Here is a 17674-nt window from a genome sequence, read left to right on the forward strand (position 1 = left end):
ATGTTCCTCTCAGCCCCCAAAGTAGAAAGTTGACTTATGTACTAATTCAGTTATCTATTTGATTTATTACTTTTTCACTGAGTTGAGCAGAGACAAATGGAATGCCTTTTGCTCTAATATCAGAGCATCTAAAATTGTTGCAGCACAGCCAGTCTGCATCCTACCCTTTCAGATAGATTTAAACTTTCTGTTAACATGCTACTTAAAGCCTTTTTTAACGTTATGTTTTACATGGAACTATAGCTGAGTGCCCATAAAAGTAAAGGTCTAGTATCATGGTTAGATCCAGACACATAGCTCAGACAGCTCTGACCATGCATCTCAGTTTGGCCTATAGAACTTTCTGCTTTGGAGCTCAAACTCTCCTATGCAAACACAGTGCCATGGTAGTTCTCTGTTGATCTACAATTAGGATGAAACAGACCCAACTAACTTCGGCTGTGGCCTAAACAGGAATTGAAAATCTATTGGGGGAAAGTCTATTTCTTTATCTTGAATGATTCAAACTCAGATATTTTAAGTTGATGTTTATTTTAGTTCTGCAGATGTTTCAATAACGTTAAGAAACCGAGGTAAAGATGCATTTAAACCAGAAGTATATGGCAGTTCTATTATTGTGACTCAACACATTAGCATGGATGGAAGTCGAAGTTATAAACTGAAAAGCAAAACAGGTTTGGCAGTACTTCATTTTCAATTTTAAAGCATTTGAAAAAAATATTTTCATTACTGTCTTTCGTATGTTTGTGGAGGATTAGGTATTTCCTGTGAGCCAGTGAACATTCAAAAGGATATGACAGCGTTAGCTAGTTTTTCTATACTGGCTCTGAGAGAGAGAGATGCTTGAATAATAAAATGAATAAACAAAAAATGTAACTTCCATTATTTTAAAAAGTAAAGCTTAATATCTTTCTAGTAGCATATTTGCATTTCTGTATTCTGACTTTAACAGTACTGTGAAATTATTAGCCATGTTCTTACAATTAATTAAGAAATACTAAGTAGTATTTGTCACATTCTGACTAGTGACAGGTTGGTTCACCCCTTGTTGCCAAAGAATGGTTACTTGACAGGTTATTGCCAATCAACTTTGATGACACCTGGCTAGAGGCATCGACTTGTCCTTTGTCTTTGAGAAACTGGTTTAGCCAGTCCCCAGACTTGTCTCCTAAACGTATTTCAGTCATAATTGCAGTTTGTTAATAACTTTGCATAATGTTATGTTAATAACTAAATAATGTTGCTGCATACATTTTACGATCATATTATTGACCAGTGAGCTATTAGTTTTCAAGTGATACCTCACAATGTATATTTTGTACAGAGATTATTAGAATAGTGTGTAGAGTGTGAATGCAGTGGTGCATTCAGTCACAGTATATCAAGCTATACATTTTTTGTACTTATCTATGATTTTGGATATAAACTGATACGGGTTTTTTCATTTTTTTTATACTTTCAGGGACGTTAATTTCTTCTAAGAAAGAAGAACTTACTGCAATATTGGATCACTTTAATATACAGGTAATTGCTGAAATATTTGTTAGAGTTCTACGTTACTTGTAGAGGCAAACTGAACACTTTTGCTAAAGCATGCTGCATTTTGATGAACGAGGACACCAGTTCTTTCATACTAACACAGTGCTGCATCATTTACATTCAAAAGGTTATCTTTACAGGCAGTGGCTAGGAACTCAGGTTTGAAAAGGAAAAACAGAAAATTTACATTCTGCAGGATATGAATTTGCTATAGAGATTGGATAAACCAAATAAGCAAACCAGGTGTGACCTCATGTTTGGGATTCAGTCATGCTGTTCTGGGAATTCCCAGTTTATGTATTGATGCCTGTTGTTTCATCCATACAGTAGAACGTCAGAGTTACGAACACCAGAGGTGTGAACTGATCAGTCAACCACACACCTCATTTAGAACCTGAAGTACGCAATCAGGCAGTAACAGAGACCAAAAAATAAGCAAATACAGTACAGTAGTGTGTTAAATGTAAACTACTAAAAAAAATGAAGGGAAAGCAGCATTTTTCTTCTGCATAGTAAAGTTTCAAAGCTGTATTAAGTCAATATTCAGTTGACAGGTTTCAGAGTAACAGCTGTGTTAGTCTGTATTAGCAAAAAGAAAAGGAGTACTTCTGCCACCTTAGAGACTAACAAATTTATTTAGTACTCCTTTTCTTTTTGCGAATATTCAGTTGTAAACTTTTGAAAGAACAACCATAACATTTTGTTCAGAGTTATGAACAATCTCCATTCCTGAGGAATTCGTAACTCTGAAGTTCTACTGTAATTGGTATATATAGTATCTTATATATAGTATCTTATGTTACTCAGTTTCTGCAGACGGTCTGTAGATCAATCTGTTCTAGCGGAGACCTATTTGGTTAGTTTTCTTCCTGTTAAGTGATTCGGTGAAGAACAATATGTACTACTATTCAGAGCCCTATAAAATGTGTTACAGCAACACATATGCAACATATGCAGAGAAAATCTTTAATATGTTACAACTTAATGTAAATATTGTACTGCTTCTGTTGGAATTTCCATGCCAAGTATAATTTTTTGGGATGTGCTGAATGGTTTATGGAACTGAAGATGGATTCTTATCTTTATTTCACTCATATAGAATTGATTCCAGATCAATCGTGGAGAAAATCATGACACTCTATAGCTGTTCAGTGGTCTGTTTAACCATACCAAACCATACCTCCTCCATCCTCCTCCCCACATATATATTTTTACCTTCATTTCGCGTCCTAGTAACCAGTGTTCACGTCGTAAACACTACTCCCACGGTGTACCTCTCTTTTGCCTTAGCGTGTGCCTTCTTGGAAGACTCAGCAGTCAGTTTAATGAACAAGAAGACTGGACTAATGTCTTTCCTTGAGATGTGGCTCGTCCAGGTCATGACTTAGTCAAGTTGATAGAGGAATGTAGGAAAAATGGAAACCTCATTTCCCATTTCTGTCTTGTGCTTTCATTAATATTAACTCAGTTTAAAATACTTATATTGTTTGTAAATGTGGTGTTACAGGTAGATAATCCTGTGTCTGTTTTAACCCAAGAGATGAGCAAGCACTTCTTACAGTCTAAAAATGAAGGTGACAAATACAAGGTAAGCTAATCAAGATCAATGGCATTTAAATAAAATATTATAAAATACAGTTCCTGTTCAGTCATTTTTAATTTTTAAAACTTCTGTGGGGTTGTTGCATGCAGTCCAATGAAAGCAGAGTTATATTCAGAAAAATATGATGTAAATGGGAATATATTTGTTTCAAATTTGTGTAAAGAATTTACCAACGGCATATGAAAAATAATTTTGAAAAAAAAAAAAGTTAATTGTCTGAATTTGACAGCCTTCAAAGCACATTGCAAAGCTTACTTTTACTCCCTGGCCTGTGAGGAGATGGCTATTGGTAGGTCAGGATAATGGTGGTGTGGGACTATGGGGAATTGTATAGGGAGGTTAAGTACATATGGTAGTTCCGTTATTTGTTACGTTATTGCTGGGTTATTTGATTTGATGTGCTTTGCAGTGTCTGGTGCATTGGCTTAATGTTTTATAAGACTGTTTAGGGTGCTCAGAGTATTGGATGTGTGCACGTTTTCTAACAGTTTTTAAAATCCACTTAATTCCCTTTACAGTTTTACCAAAGCTGAAGTTTCGATCTCTCTCTTCTTTGGTTTTAGTTCTTTATGAAAGCAACCCAGCTGGAGCAGATGAAAGCTGATTATTCATACATTATGGAAACTAAGTCAAGAACTCATGACCAGATAGAACAAGGAGTAGGGGTATGTAAAGGTTACTGTGGTTAATTACTACACACATAGACACTGAAATAATATAAGAAATACAGCTATTACCCATTATAAAATGCAGTTGCACCATAAATTAACTATCAACCTGTAATATAGTTTAGCTGGGTTGTTTAAATTCATTAATCTGAGTCATTTTAAACTTTTAAAAAATTATCCTCCTACAATTCCATATTACACCAACAATCCTTTATGCTCATTAACATTTGAATCTTTTTACTTTTTTTAGCTTCTTCAAGACCTTAGGCAGCACTATTTTGAGAAAGAGGAGCACTACAAAAGTATTGCGTTCGTGAGCGAAATGCAAACCAATCTAGAGGCTTTGAAACATAAAATGGCCTGGGCAGTGGTAACTTTCTTGTTAGAATATCTTTTTCTTCAACTGAAGTTCATTTAATTTATCTTCAAATTACCTTGACTGGTCTGATGTATATTTCAGTCTTTCTTTTAAACATTTCAGGTGAATGAAACTGAAAAAGAAATGAAACCAATCAAAGATAGTATTGATATTGAGGAAGGACGTACTGAAAAGTATGATCAGAAGTTAAACGAATGGCAGGTAGGGTTGTCTTAAACAACATGTTAATTCTGAATTTAGTCTGGAAGCATAATGTAGTAAAATCTCATAGTAAACAAAGCTGATTATCAATACCACTGAACTGCTTCTTTTTTGCTGATGGTGGCAAATCAACTTGAAGAACTCCTTCCGTTTATAGTCATTTGTAACATTCAAAGAGTTAATCAGGTTTCATATTCTTAGTATTAACTGATAACACAGTACTATCAGTCAAGGCCACAATTTAACTTTGTGAGGGCAGCGTATTTGACATGCATATGTTAAATTATAATTTTAAAAAGTTGATTTTTAAACATTTTCTTGAATATATATCTATATAATTGTTCTAGGTTTGTTGTGTTTGGTAGCATTATGTTTGTGGGAGAAAGGGCTTTCGAATCCCACTCCTCTCGACGCATTTCTGATGACATTTGATCAAAATTTCCACCAACAGGATACTTCAAGTTGGAAGGTGGGTGGGTGAACAGCGAGTCTCTCTTGCCATGTTACAAAGGGTGGCATCATTGAAATTCTGATTCTGCAGATTTTTTACAAGTCAAAAGACTCCTTCCTTACTTTGCTGTCATTAACTTGCCCTTGGAATTGCTCCCAGACTATATGGCTTTTTTGTTCTAGTGAGGCAGTGAAATTAGTTCAATTAAATTTCAGAGTAACAGCCGTGTTAATCTGTATTCGCAAAAAGAAAAGGAGTACTTGTGGCACCTTAGAGACTAACCAATTTGAGCATAAGCTTTCGTGAGCTACAGCTTACTTCATCGGATGCATGTAGCTCATGAAAGCTTATGCTCAAATTGGTTAGTCTCTAAGGTGCCACAAGTACTCCTTTTTAATTAAGTTTATAATTCTCCACTGTTTAAGTAGATTATCAGAGCTATCTCCTCAGTTTCTTCCAGGTATAGCCTAAAGAGCCATATCTAAATAGCAGTCTTTATTTATGCACTGTTGATTAGCAGTCTGAACCTTCATGGTCAGATTAGTGCTCGTTCACCCCTCCAGTTCACTGGGGACCAACTCTAGGATGGGAAGATAGTTTGTTCTCTGTGCTTGCTGAGTCCTAGGTGTTTTGTTTCGTTGATTCACTCAATGACTGACTATGTGATGTGGAATCACTCACTGAGAACCAAACTGAGATGACCAATTTTGCATAGACTAGTGAGTAGAATTTGAATGATGGTTACTTTTAGTTCTTTTATATATAGGTTCTTATACAATGCTTCTCACAATAGTATTTGAATGCCTTTCAATAGTGTATTAAGCAACGTGACTAACATTTGTCATGTGTTATGTCAAGTCAGCACTGGCCATTTGAGAGCTGGAGACCGGTAGTGAAAGGCACAAGTATTCCGCAAAGAAATCATTCCCTGAGCCATATAGAGACTAAATTGACCTTTCATGGCACTGGAACTTTCAGATATGTTGAGAAGGACCTGGCGAATCAGATATTCGGGTGATATGCATAGAATTTGTTCAACACTGGATCTATAAAACATTACTGTTCTGTGTGTGTGGTTTTGAGTCCATTAAAATCCTTCAGTGTTTTTTTTTATTTTTCAAACTTAGCGAAGCACTTGTTCATGATTGAAAATTACATATGAGCCAAATATACATGTTTAAAATGAAGCTGATTTTAGTTGCTTTTTTCAGTTGGAGTATTTCAGCAGTCTTAAAAATAGGCCATTAGTGTAATCTCTTTTACATACTGTTATCACAGTAATAGTTTACTTTGTGCCATTGTCAGCACTTTGTGTTTGATCAGTTTAATTGACTTTCCTCTGTAGGGGTCATCTGTGCCTACAATAAAAATTAAATAAATTGTAAAACCTCAAGAACAAAGAAAACAGAGATAGATAGACTTGAAAACTACTCTTAATAAGGCAACCACCACCTGGAGCGTCCTCTTGCTGTAGGCCACTGTGGCACAATCGGTGCACCCATCTCAGTTTCCCCTCTGTCTAGCCATGTAAAGAGAGCTCTCGCTGTCTAATTCAGACTCCCATCTCTGGGCATCATTTATTCATTCTTAGAATCCTCATAGTAAAACCGTTCTCCCAGTTCCCAGAGTAAAACAGAAAGAGACATGGATTTTCCATTCTTTCTAGAGATATCACTTCAAGGTCCACCCACCTGGTGAGTCTACGAGCAGTTCGTTTCTGCCCTTGTTCCAGAGCCCCACTCTCCAGGCCATCCATCTGAGAGAGTGACCAGTCTCATGATTCTTCTGCTCAAAACACAGTCCAACAACTCAGCCCTTTTCAATCTCTTGGCACTGGCTCTCTAGCTCAGGAAGGTCAGCAGGCTAGTCCCTTTCCTGACTGATCCTCAGGCAGCTCTCACCTGCACCTCTCCTTGCTCTTTCAGCTTGTTTTCTCAGGCATCTGTCCTCTGCATGTTTTCTTGATTTTTCCAGGCAGCTATCACATGCTTTTTCCTATCTTTCCTTTATATGGCCCAGGTGCCTTCTTTTAACGGCATTTTTTTTTTCTTTTGACATGAATACAGTTTTTTTTTTTTTTAAGGACTGAGAGCAATCTCAATGACAGCAACAGACCTATTATTTTAATACTGAAAGCTTTCCTCTTAAACTTAGCTTGTAACTTAAACCACGTTAAATATAGAAGTATTTTAAACAGTGTCTTAAGATACATTGTAAAACACGGCAAACCTTAAATATATCAATTATAAACTCGGTATGCTGGGAGGCAGCCAGTTAGTCACAGGTGCTCTGGAGCCTGCTCCTCCTTAAAGGAGTTTGTCACACTGTGACACTACTCGTGAGACTTTTTTTCAAAGTTTCTGGTTTATATTGTTAAAATGTGCAGAACCAAATATCCTTTTACTTTCCCAGAAGCCACACATTTGGTAACTCAAATGTAGTAAATTTTGCCAGACAACAAAACAAACTCTTTGCATTAAATTTTTCAACTCGAAGGATAACTACTGGGTAACTTTTTATATGCTTCTTAAACCATGGACTGACTAACTCATATCTTCTAATGTCCCTGTGGAATATAATTTTGGGGGAAAAAATCACTTCAAATAGCTGGCTTCATGTTTGTCTCAGAAAGATTTTCCTGGTTTAAAGAGTTGTGGAAATAAAATATTTTGTTTCATTACGTGAACTCATGTATTCTCTATATTTTGTTGTAAGGTCAAAGTAAATGAAGCAGAAGAAAAGTACAAGGCCATCCAAGATAAGTTAGAGAAGATAAGTGAAGAAGCACAAGCATTGCAGCCTCAGTGTGTTTCTTTGAAAGCTGATGTACAAGCAAAAAGAAAAGCATACAACGAGGCTGAGGTTGGTGGAAAAACACATTTTCTAATCCTATAATGCTAATGGTGGTGTTCTGAAACATATGCTGTAGTTCAAATTACTTTGTGGAAGTTCTGTGGACCTGTGTATATAGGCGGTCAGACTTGACGACTGCATTGATCCCTTCTGTTCTTTATGAAAAAGGCCCCAGTCGTGCTCTGAGCTCTGCCCAGGTGGACTCCTGCATCTATGTGGAGGCCCACTGAAATCATAGTGACTTAAGGCAAATGCACTGTGAGAGAGTAAGGGAGTGAGGGAGCTGCCTGCAGGAGACTTGAAGCCTGGAGCAGGCTTGCTAAATGAGCTAACCAGATACACCTTGCATGGAGAGGGAACCGCAAACAGCTGGTTTCTAATAAGATAGCTGAAGCAGTTGTTTGAGGGAGGTGATTCTAGGATGTCCGCTCTGAGCAGGACAGTTGCAAGCCAAACCACAGGTTGGTGACCCCCTAAGAAGTCTGTGTTTTTTTTTTTTTTTTTTAAAGGGACTTAGAGGAAAGCACCCTTTTTCTCACCAGTCTCTGCAGCAAGAGCCGTGCCTTGGGGCAGATTTTTGGGACTCTGCATTTTACTTTTGAGTTATTTTCTAACGCACACCCCTGTAAGAGTGGTGAATGGACCAGCAAATGTGTGGAGTCTCTGTAAAAAGGCCTAGAAGAGGCAGAATAAAGGGCAGAGTAGAGGCACCCCTGCCACAAGAGGGTGCACAAGGCCAAACAGCTCATCCACGTGGAGGCTTCCACTTGAATGGAGCCAGTTGTGTGATCAGGACTATAGTGTGCACATCCTTTATAATGGTACTAAAGACTGGATGGCTATTGGGGGCACGTAAACATAATTAGAAAAGGAACTGATAAAATGATTAGCATGAAATTCAAGCTCTGAACTTCTGCTGCAGTATTGCAAAATGGTAAATCAAATAACATTAGTGTTTGTCTTCAGAAAAATAGTAGATGTGTTTAATTTATTCTTTGTGAAGACCAAGTAAACAAAATCCAATAAGAATGAATATATTCAATGTGTCTAATTTTCTTGGTAGGCACATTATAATCGTTCGAGAACAGAATTAAAACGACTAGAAAAAGATGATGAACAGCTATGGAAACGAATTGAAGAACTGAAAAATAGGTAAATGCCCCACAGCATTTGTAATACACATTTGTGGTATGCAGAGAATGAGCTCTTCAGAATTGGATGATCCAATATCTTTATTAAAAAAATCTCTAGCTTCCAGCAGAATTTAAGATTTTCACGACTCTATAATTTTGCTTAAAACGCAAAATATAAAAAGGTTGAAAATTCTGTCCTGGGACTGACGTACACACACAGCTGGCTTGTTTTTCTAATCCCTATTAATAGACACTTCAATTGAAAATAGTATGGTCTGTGAGAGAAGAAGTATAGTTCTGAGAAGTGTCGTCTTTAAATATACACTTTTGGTCCAATGTAACTTTTGACAGGTGAAGTTGGAAACAAAATAGAAAAATCTGGCTTTTTGACAGAGCAAGCCTTCCAGGTACGTTTCGCTATATGCAAGGCTGATTTAGCATTTTTACTATAAATTAATATCCGAGATTTCAGTGTCTCCATTACAAAAGCCTTTAGTGAACTGAAACTCGGAGTTCAAGTTGTTACTCTTTCCAGATGTTATATTTTTGAGTTTACTTCTCTTTAAAAAAAACCAAAAAACCGCTCATAATTTGAGTATTCATTTAAATATCTAGAACCAGATAACATGGCTTCAAACACAGTTTAATTTTAGAGGACACTGACTAAAGCAGCGTTTTTCAAATGCAGCCACTGTGGGCGCATGCGGCCACCAGGGGCTTTTCTTGTGGCCACAGCCTTCTGGGAGCTGATTTCGGGGGGGGAGGGGCAAAGCAGCAGTCCGTCCTCTCCAGGGGCCACCAGCAGTGGTTGAGCCCTGCCCACCTCTGGGGAGACAAAAGCTGGAGGGAGCAGGCAGTCAGTGAGTTCCCCACATTGCTGGAAGTGTTAGGGTTGGGCTTCAGCCCTGGGGTGGTGGGCGTCAGGCATCAGTCACGGGACTTCAGGCTCTGTCCCCAGGGTGTAGGGCTTTGGGTTCCATTCCCAAGCTGTGCGGTGGTGGGCTTCGGCCCTGAGCTCACCCACCCCATCATCTCTGGCACCCTCTGTCTTCCCCCAGTATCCCTGTAGCTGCGTCTACAGCTACCTCCCTGTCCAGAGCTTAATTTGTTCACGGGCTTGCCGGGGTTGAGTAAGTCTGCTATGAAAAGTGCTATTAACAAACATACAAATACCACTTTTCACAGCAGACTTATAGCTAGCAAGTCTTAAAAAACAAAACAAAAGCAAAAGAAACAAAAATAAAAAAGACAAGAATGTTCAAAGCACCTTATTTGTGTTTCTATTTTGTGTAGGTCCAGTAAAGAATAGAGACAACTGTACATTATTTTTATTATTGGGTCTGCAAAAAACCAAACACCCCTATGTAGATAAATTACAATGATTTGGACATGTATATGTGCATATTTGTTTTTCCTAAAGTTAATGAAGTATTTTAGGAAAAGTTGTCAGTGTGGCCACAGCAAGGGTTGGTGGCCGCACTCTGAGGCCACCAAAATTTTGTTGAGAACCCTTGGACTAAAGCATGTATTTAAAGCTTTTACCAGGAGCAGAAGTCTTTTAATGTGTACTGCTTTAGTAGTGGTTGTATTCTTGCTGTTTTCTGTCTTGTTTTTAGTGTGATTGGCACCTACTATATTCATCTGTGAGTTTATTTGACACACATTTCTGGTGAAGGAGTGAATTTTTTGGCTGGGGGTGGGGAATTGAGGTTTGATTTAAAAAAAAGAAGAGTTACATGCCCATTTATTGCTCTTAACGGGACTAAATCCTTTGACAGAAGAATTTGAAGCTATACCATTCAGAAATCTGACCTAGATGCAGGAACACACACACATATATATACGCTAAGGCAAATGATAAACAGTTGGACAAGAGAAATATAAAACACTTAGACAAGGGTTCAAAAAACCCCAAACTTCCACTTTTGTTCATATTTAACCATACATGAACTGCCATGATTGCCTGTTTCTTGTTCCTCATTTGATCTTTTAATTCTTACCTGTTTTCTTTAAAAGTAGAAAATGAGGATTAAAATAAATAGTTTGCCTTTTTGTTTGTCTCAATTTCAAGACTTCAAGTTACAGAGAATCGACCATTTACTGTAGTTCAGACCACAGAGGACGGCGAAAACCACCCCCAGGGTCTCTGCCAATATGACCTGGGGGAAAATTCCTTCCGGACTCCAAATATGGTGATCAATTAGACCCTGAGTATATGCGCGAGACCCACTAGCAAGACACCTGGAAAAAAATTCTCCGTTGTCAGATTCCTTCCCATCTAGTGTCCCATCTCCAGACGTTAAAATATTTACTGATAGCACTCATGGATGGGACATAAGCCACTGTAGGCAGTCTCATCAAACCATCCCATCCATAAATTTAACAAGCTCAGTCTTGAAGCCAGTTAGGATTTTTGCCCCCACTACACTCCTTAAAGGCTATTCTAGAACTTCACTCCTTTGATGGTTAGAAACCTTTGTCTAATTTCAAGCCTAAATTTGTTGATGGCCAGTTTATATCTGTTTGTTCTTGTGCTAACACTGGCTCTTAACTTAAATAACTCCTCTCTCTCCAGGGTGTTTATACCTCTGATGTATTTATAGAAAGCAACAATATCAGCCTTCATTTCATTAGGTTAAACAAGCCAAGCTCCTTAATCTCCTCTCATAAAGTAGCAAGTATTAGTCTGTATCCACAAAAACAATAAGGAGTCTGGTGGCACCTTAAAGACTAACAGATTATCTAAACCTAATCTGTTAGTCTTTAAGGTGCCACCAGACTCCTTGTTGTTCTCATAAGGTAGGTTTTCCATTCCTCTAATCAGCTGAGTAGCCCTTTTCTGCATTTGTTCCAGTTTGAATTCATCTTTTTTGAACACAGGAGACCAGAATTGCACACACTATTCCAGAGGAGGTCTCACCAGTGCCTTCTACAATGGAAATATCACTTCCCTGTCTTTACTGGAAATACCTCGCTGGATGTATCCTAGGATTGCATTAGCCTTTTTCATGGCTGCATCACACTGATGGCTCTCAGTGATCAACCAATACACCCAGGTCTTTCTCCTCCTCTGTCACTTCCAACTGATATGTCCCCAGCTCATAGCAAAAATTCTTGTTCGTTCCTAAGTGTATGACCTTCAATTTGCCAGCTATCACATCCAGGAATATCTGGGCCCAGTTGGTATTAGTAACATTTGTGCTCATAGCTGGACCTGGTACTTTAAAATCTCCCATAATCACACAATTCCCAATAGTATTTGTGGATAGGGATATCTTTAATTAAATGTCTCCCAAACGTCTCCCCCAGATTACTAGTTTAAAGCTATTTTAATCAGTTTTGCCAGCCTCCATCCCAGAAGTCTATACCTTCCCTATTCAGGTGGAGTCCCTCCCATAAGAACGGTCTTCAGTCCATGAATGCCTCCTGGTGGTCGAACAACCTCCTTATAGCACCATTTCCTGAGCCATCTGTTGATTATTATAATCTTGTCTCCTCTTCGCTTTCCTCCTTTAGGGACAGGTAGAATCCCACTGAAGATGACCTGAGTGTCTGTTTCTTTAATAATCTTCGCCATCCTGGCATAGTCTTCCTTGGTGTGTTCCATGAGAACCTAACAGCATTATTTGCTCCCATGTGAAGGGACACTTGGATTCCTTCCTGCTCCCATTATGATCTTCTTCAACCTCAGGTCCACATCCTGTATCTTAGCTCCTGGCAGACAGCCCATCCTTTGTTCTCTGGATCAGCTCTGGTGACAGGCCTGTTTGCTGTTCTTGGTAGGGAGTCTTCAGTCACATAGACCCCCTCTTTTCCTGGTGTAGGTGCAATTCTCTGGCCTGTCTCCTTCCTTCTGTTCTTTCTGGTTGCAAGTCATCTTGACTTTTGTTCTCATTTGAAATCTTCTGTGAGTCATTCTCTGTCCTCCTGGGGCTCTGAGCTCTGGCTGTCTTAGTAGACTTTCCCTCTTCCTGTAGGACTTAGCTGCTCTTTTGTTTACTACTTGCCTCGCTCCTTCATTTTGCAACTCAGCAAACACATTCCTCTGCTCTCTTTTGCTAGCCTGTCCTTTTATTTTCCCTGCCCTTTTCTCGTAGTCACATGCTGGATGAGGAAGGTGGCCCACAAAAGCAATCTACCTTCACAGTTATCTGGTCCAGCTTGTATCTGCAAGTCTTGAGTTTTCCCTTCAGCCGCCATCGTCTGCGAAATCGTCTCACACTCCGTTTTCCTGTAGAGCTTGCTGATTTTCAGTCAAATCAGGATCTACTGGGTTCTCCTCAGTAAATGGATAACAGAGTTATCTTTTTGCTTCAGGTTTCAGAGTAGCAGCCATGTTAGTCTGTATCCATAAAAAGAAAAGGAGTACTTGTGGCACCGTAGAGACTAACAAATTTATTAGAGCATAAGCTTTCGTGAGCTACAGTTCACTTCCTCGGATGCATACAGTGGAAAATATAGTAGGGAGATTTTATATACACAGAAAACATGAAACAATGGGTGTTACCATACAGACTGTAACAAGAGTGATCAGGAAAGGTGAGCTATTACCAGCAGGAGAGCAGGGGTGGGATGGGGGGGGACACACCTTTTGTAGTGATAATCAAGGTGGGCCATTTCCAGCACTTTACAAGAACAGTAGGAGGGGAAATAAACAAGGAGAAATAGTTTTACTTTGTGTAATGACACATCCACTCCCAGTCTTTATTCAAGCCTAATTTAATTGTATCCAGTTTTCAAATTAATTCCAATTCAGCACTCTCTCCCTGGAGTCTGTTTTTGAAGCTTTTTTGTTGAAGAATTGCCACTTTTTGGTCTCCTCCTCCCTCTCCCCCCCCCCCCCCTCCTGCTGGTAATAGCTCACCTTTCTTGATCACTCTTGTTCCAGTCTGTATGGTAACACCCATTGGTTCATGTTCTCTATGTATATAAAATCTCCCCACTATATTTTCCACTGTATGCATCCGATGAAGTGAGCTGTAGCTCACAAAAGCTTATGCTCTAATAAATTTGTTAGCCTCTAAGGTGCCACAAGTTTTTGCTTCAGGTATATTTCTCCAAAACTCAATTGTTTTGACCTTAGAGACCAGATAACCCCCTGTGGTCTTGGTCTCCCATGCTGATTACAACTCTCTTCTCTCCACTCCCCTCAGCCAGCATGTTTTCCTGTTGACTTGATATGTAAATGGGGCTTCCTTTGTGTTTGACTTATTCTGCATGGAAGATCTAGGGACAGACAGGTAAATTAATGTAAAAGCTTTGTATGTCATCCCTGCTTACTTTAAACATATTTTTAGTATAAGTCACACAACTTGTTGTGTAACACCCATATATATCTCTCGAAAGCTTATGATGATCAGTATGATATAAGCTTTTGAGACTTTACACAACATTTCTTTATAGATAAATACTGTGACAGCAATGTGTGAGGTGTAGTGAGTTTGTCAGGTTTGATAGGAGTTGTTAGAGAACAGGGAACCCTTTGCCAGGCATCCAGGGGCTCTTTAGGGTCATAGGCATAGTGTTGATTTCATGATCAAGCTTCAGAGTAACAGCCGTGTTAGTCTGTATTCGCAAAAAGAAAAGGAGGACTTGTGGCACCTTAGAGACTAACCAATTTATTAGAGCATAAGCTTTCGTGAGCTACAGCGTGGCATAAGTTCCTGAAAGTAATGCCCTGCTGTACAGTAGGGAGACAAAGGGGGAAACATATTTGTTTGATGCATCCACACCTTGCAGTAGGACACAAACTTGTTTTGTAAAATGAATGTGACATGAGAAAATTGATAACATTTGTGCTTATATCATAAGGGACTGATTATTTGAGCAGTGTCAGGGAGAATGGATGACACTCGGGTCCTATAACTTGTAATACATCTGGTACAGGTTCTACACATATGGTACTTGTGGTGTTTGAAGGGGGGAGTGTTGGGCAAAACAAAAACAACCTTATTTTGTATTTATTTTTAGTTACAAAGTTTATTTCCATTTTTTCCTATGGGAACTACTTATTGTTATAGAGCACCTGTTACTCAAAGAAAGCATGATAGACGTTGGCATGATGTGCGTTTTAAAACAAACATGAAAAAACCTGATCAGTTTCTACAATATTAAAAATAGATAAATGCTTTGTTCTGCATTGTGCACCTGTGGTAGGTAACCATAATTACCCTTCTGTGTTTCTTAGACGTAGATCCTGCCTTAAGTTATCATACCTCCATATCTAATTTTATTCACTTATCTAATTACCTGGATTTTTTAGTTTATTTTGGAAATGTTTAATTCTGTTTTTGGTAAGGGAAATTCATCGTTAACAGCCAGACTGTGTGTGGTCATGATCCCAAATAGACCTTGCATTTAGTTAGAAAGCGTCACATGCAGGCCAGACAACAAGACAGGTTTTTCTGCTGTTGAATAATGTTGGATATGCTTGCTTAATAAAACCTGTTAAGTGCTAAAATGTATGTTTTAAACGTTCTTTTCACGATCATCCATTGTGTGTGATTTTAAAATGTTGAATTGTGGTCTGTGTACTGTTACAGTGCTGATCAAGTTTCAGAGTCTGAAAAGCTGGAAACACAGAAAAAAATAGCCCAGTTGAAAGAGCAGTTGAAGATCGTCCATGATCAAGAGGTCATGATGGTTCAAGATATGGATCAATTTCAGCAGGCTGTCTACAAATCCAAGGAAGAACATGCTAGACTCAAGTAAGTTTACCTTTGTTTTTAATTATCCAAGTTCCTTTACAACAAGTGGCAATAGGTGTTCTGCTTCATTACCTGTATTTCAAAGTACTCCATGCAGCACTAGACTTAATTTATTTTTTAGTCCTAGTTCTCCCAAAGCACCTTACGATCTGGTACTTCTTTGTCCATCATCCACAGTGAGTCTAAGTTTGAAAGTTCTCAGCACAAAATACAAAATGTGCTGGCATTTAAGGTGACATGCAGTGCTAAAATTAAAATCTGATTTAATCTAAGACAGGGTGGGTGAAACCTGGTTTTGTTTTTTTTTTGTTTTTTTTTAATTTAAAAAAATCTGACTTTTTTTAAAAAAAATCAAAGGCAGATAATGGTGGTTGTGACTGTAATATAATAAGGGACTTGACATATGTTGATGCTTACTCTTCTCATATTAGTCCTGTTAATCTTCCTTAATTCCCACTATCTTACTTCTACATCAAAATTGTTTCTTATTGGTGTGTTGTTACCTAGAAGAACGTTTTTGGAAGATGCTGGACTTCTAATTACATTCATAACATGATTACCACTTGAATTCTACCGATATTTCCTGTATGTTTTGTATATCATTTGTTTGTGCAGACTATTTATGAAATGTTGATGATATCCATAAGATAAATGGTAGAACCATATTTATAAATTGCATTTATCAAGCCTCTTCTGGTAAGCTCACATGTACAATGGAACACATGTTCATATTCTAGCTTACACTTCCTTGAGCTCACTTAATATTATGTTACCATCTCTACCTTCACATTTCGGTTCTGAGCCTGTGTACACCTAACATCGAGTTAGTGAAATTCCTTTCTGTAGTCACACTTCTGATATTACTACTATGTACCTTTTGAAGTTATCTTGGAAATCTTTCTTTCTGTTTTTATTATTGATACTCTTGCTTGTGTTGTATTGTTGCTCTGTGCATGTCACCTTGGTACAAATGAAAATGTTTTTCAAATCCATGTACTCTAGAGCAATGAGGATAGTTCAGCATACTCTTCATTTTGAAGCCTAAATTCTTTTTCCAATTGTAACAAGCTTTGTTACGGCAACAAGAAAGTCTGACTGCTAAATTTGACAGCTGATAAAATTTTGTCAAAAGTTGTTATATTAATTAAAGTAAATGTTTCAGTAGCCTTTCCTTTTCTCAGGCGAGAAGAACTTGATGTGAAACAAGCATTGGATTCCAAGCAAAGACAGCTGAAGGAGCTGACAGACAGTAAAACAAATAGATTGAAAAGATTTGGACAACATGTGCCAGTCCTTCTTGAAGCAATTGAAGATGCCTATAGAAAAGGACATTTTAAACACAAACCTATTGGACCTCTAGGTAAGATAGCCCTTGCATAAAGGGAAGTAAAAAGTTTGCCTCTATAGAGTCCCACTGTACACTTGGTCATGTGAACACAGAGCCTTTTTGAAAAGTATTTGTCACTTAAGGGGCATGATGTCCAATTCTCTTAAGGTCTACATTTCCTAGACCAAATATATAAATACCCCAGCCCACTAACTGTCCCTCAGTTTCTTTCTTTTTCAATCTACTGGAGCAGTCCCAGAACCATCCTCTACCAAGCTGGTTAGTTGAATGCAAATCGTTTTAAATAGTTTGAATAGGTCTGTATGTAGACTCAGTCTAAATCTAATTGTAATTTTCATGTAGTTTCCTTGTTGAGTTGAATTCTTGCTGTCTTTGGGTCACCCCAGGCCTTGCTGAAGATAGCAGTTATGTTTAGGAAAATGTAGTTTAGGAAATGATCTTGTTCTCCTCTATTCTGTGTATAGGTTTTTATACCATGCTCATCACCGTGATATAATCTGAGCACCTTGCGGTAGTGCATTTAGCAACATATAACTGCATTTAGCATGTGTTTCGTTGCTTACATCCCCTCTCCAGAGGGAGAAGCATGTATAGTGGAGTGTTTTGTTTTTGTAATGTCTTGTTTTTTTATTTTAACATAAATATAGCTGTTACTATGTCTTGTTAGAAAAGACAAGGTCAAAGAAATGTGGTTTCCACTTGGAGCAGAAAGTGGTGAGGTTTGTGATGGTCCTTAGTTCCTGGAGGAGTTCATTCCACCATCTCAGACAGCACCTGGAAAAAGTTCTGTCT

General features: G+C 38.2%; 1 protein-coding gene across 9 annotated transcripts in view; it reads left to right on the forward strand.

Moving 5' to 3' along the window:
- Positions 1-17674, forward strand: part of SMC6 (structural maintenance of chromosomes 6) — a 91137-nt gene that overhangs the window by 8810 nt on the left and 64653 nt on the right. For all 9 annotated transcript variants that reach the window (XM_073335956.2, XM_073335955.2, XM_073335957.2 and 6 more), the window contains 10 exons: positions 538-674; positions 1463-1524; positions 3047-3127; positions 3706-3807; positions 4061-4180; positions 4292-4390; positions 7557-7703; positions 8758-8846; positions 15370-15534; positions 16716-16894. In XM_073335956.2, coding sequence (XP_073192057.1) covers positions 538-674; positions 1463-1524; positions 3047-3127; positions 3706-3807; positions 4061-4180; positions 4292-4390; positions 7557-7703; positions 8758-8846; positions 15370-15534; positions 16716-16894 — 1181 coding nt within the window. The remainder of the gene's footprint in view (positions 1-537; positions 675-1462; positions 1525-3046; positions 3128-3705; positions 3808-4060; positions 4181-4291; positions 4391-7556; positions 7704-8757; positions 8847-15369; positions 15535-16715; positions 16895-17674) is intronic.

This window comes from Lepidochelys kempii, chromosome 3, assembly GCF_965140285.1.
Source record: "Lepidochelys kempii isolate rLepKem1 chromosome 3, rLepKem1.hap1, whole genome shotgun sequence".
Lineage (NCBI taxonomy): Eukaryota > Metazoa > Chordata > Testudines > Cheloniidae > Lepidochelys > Lepidochelys kempii.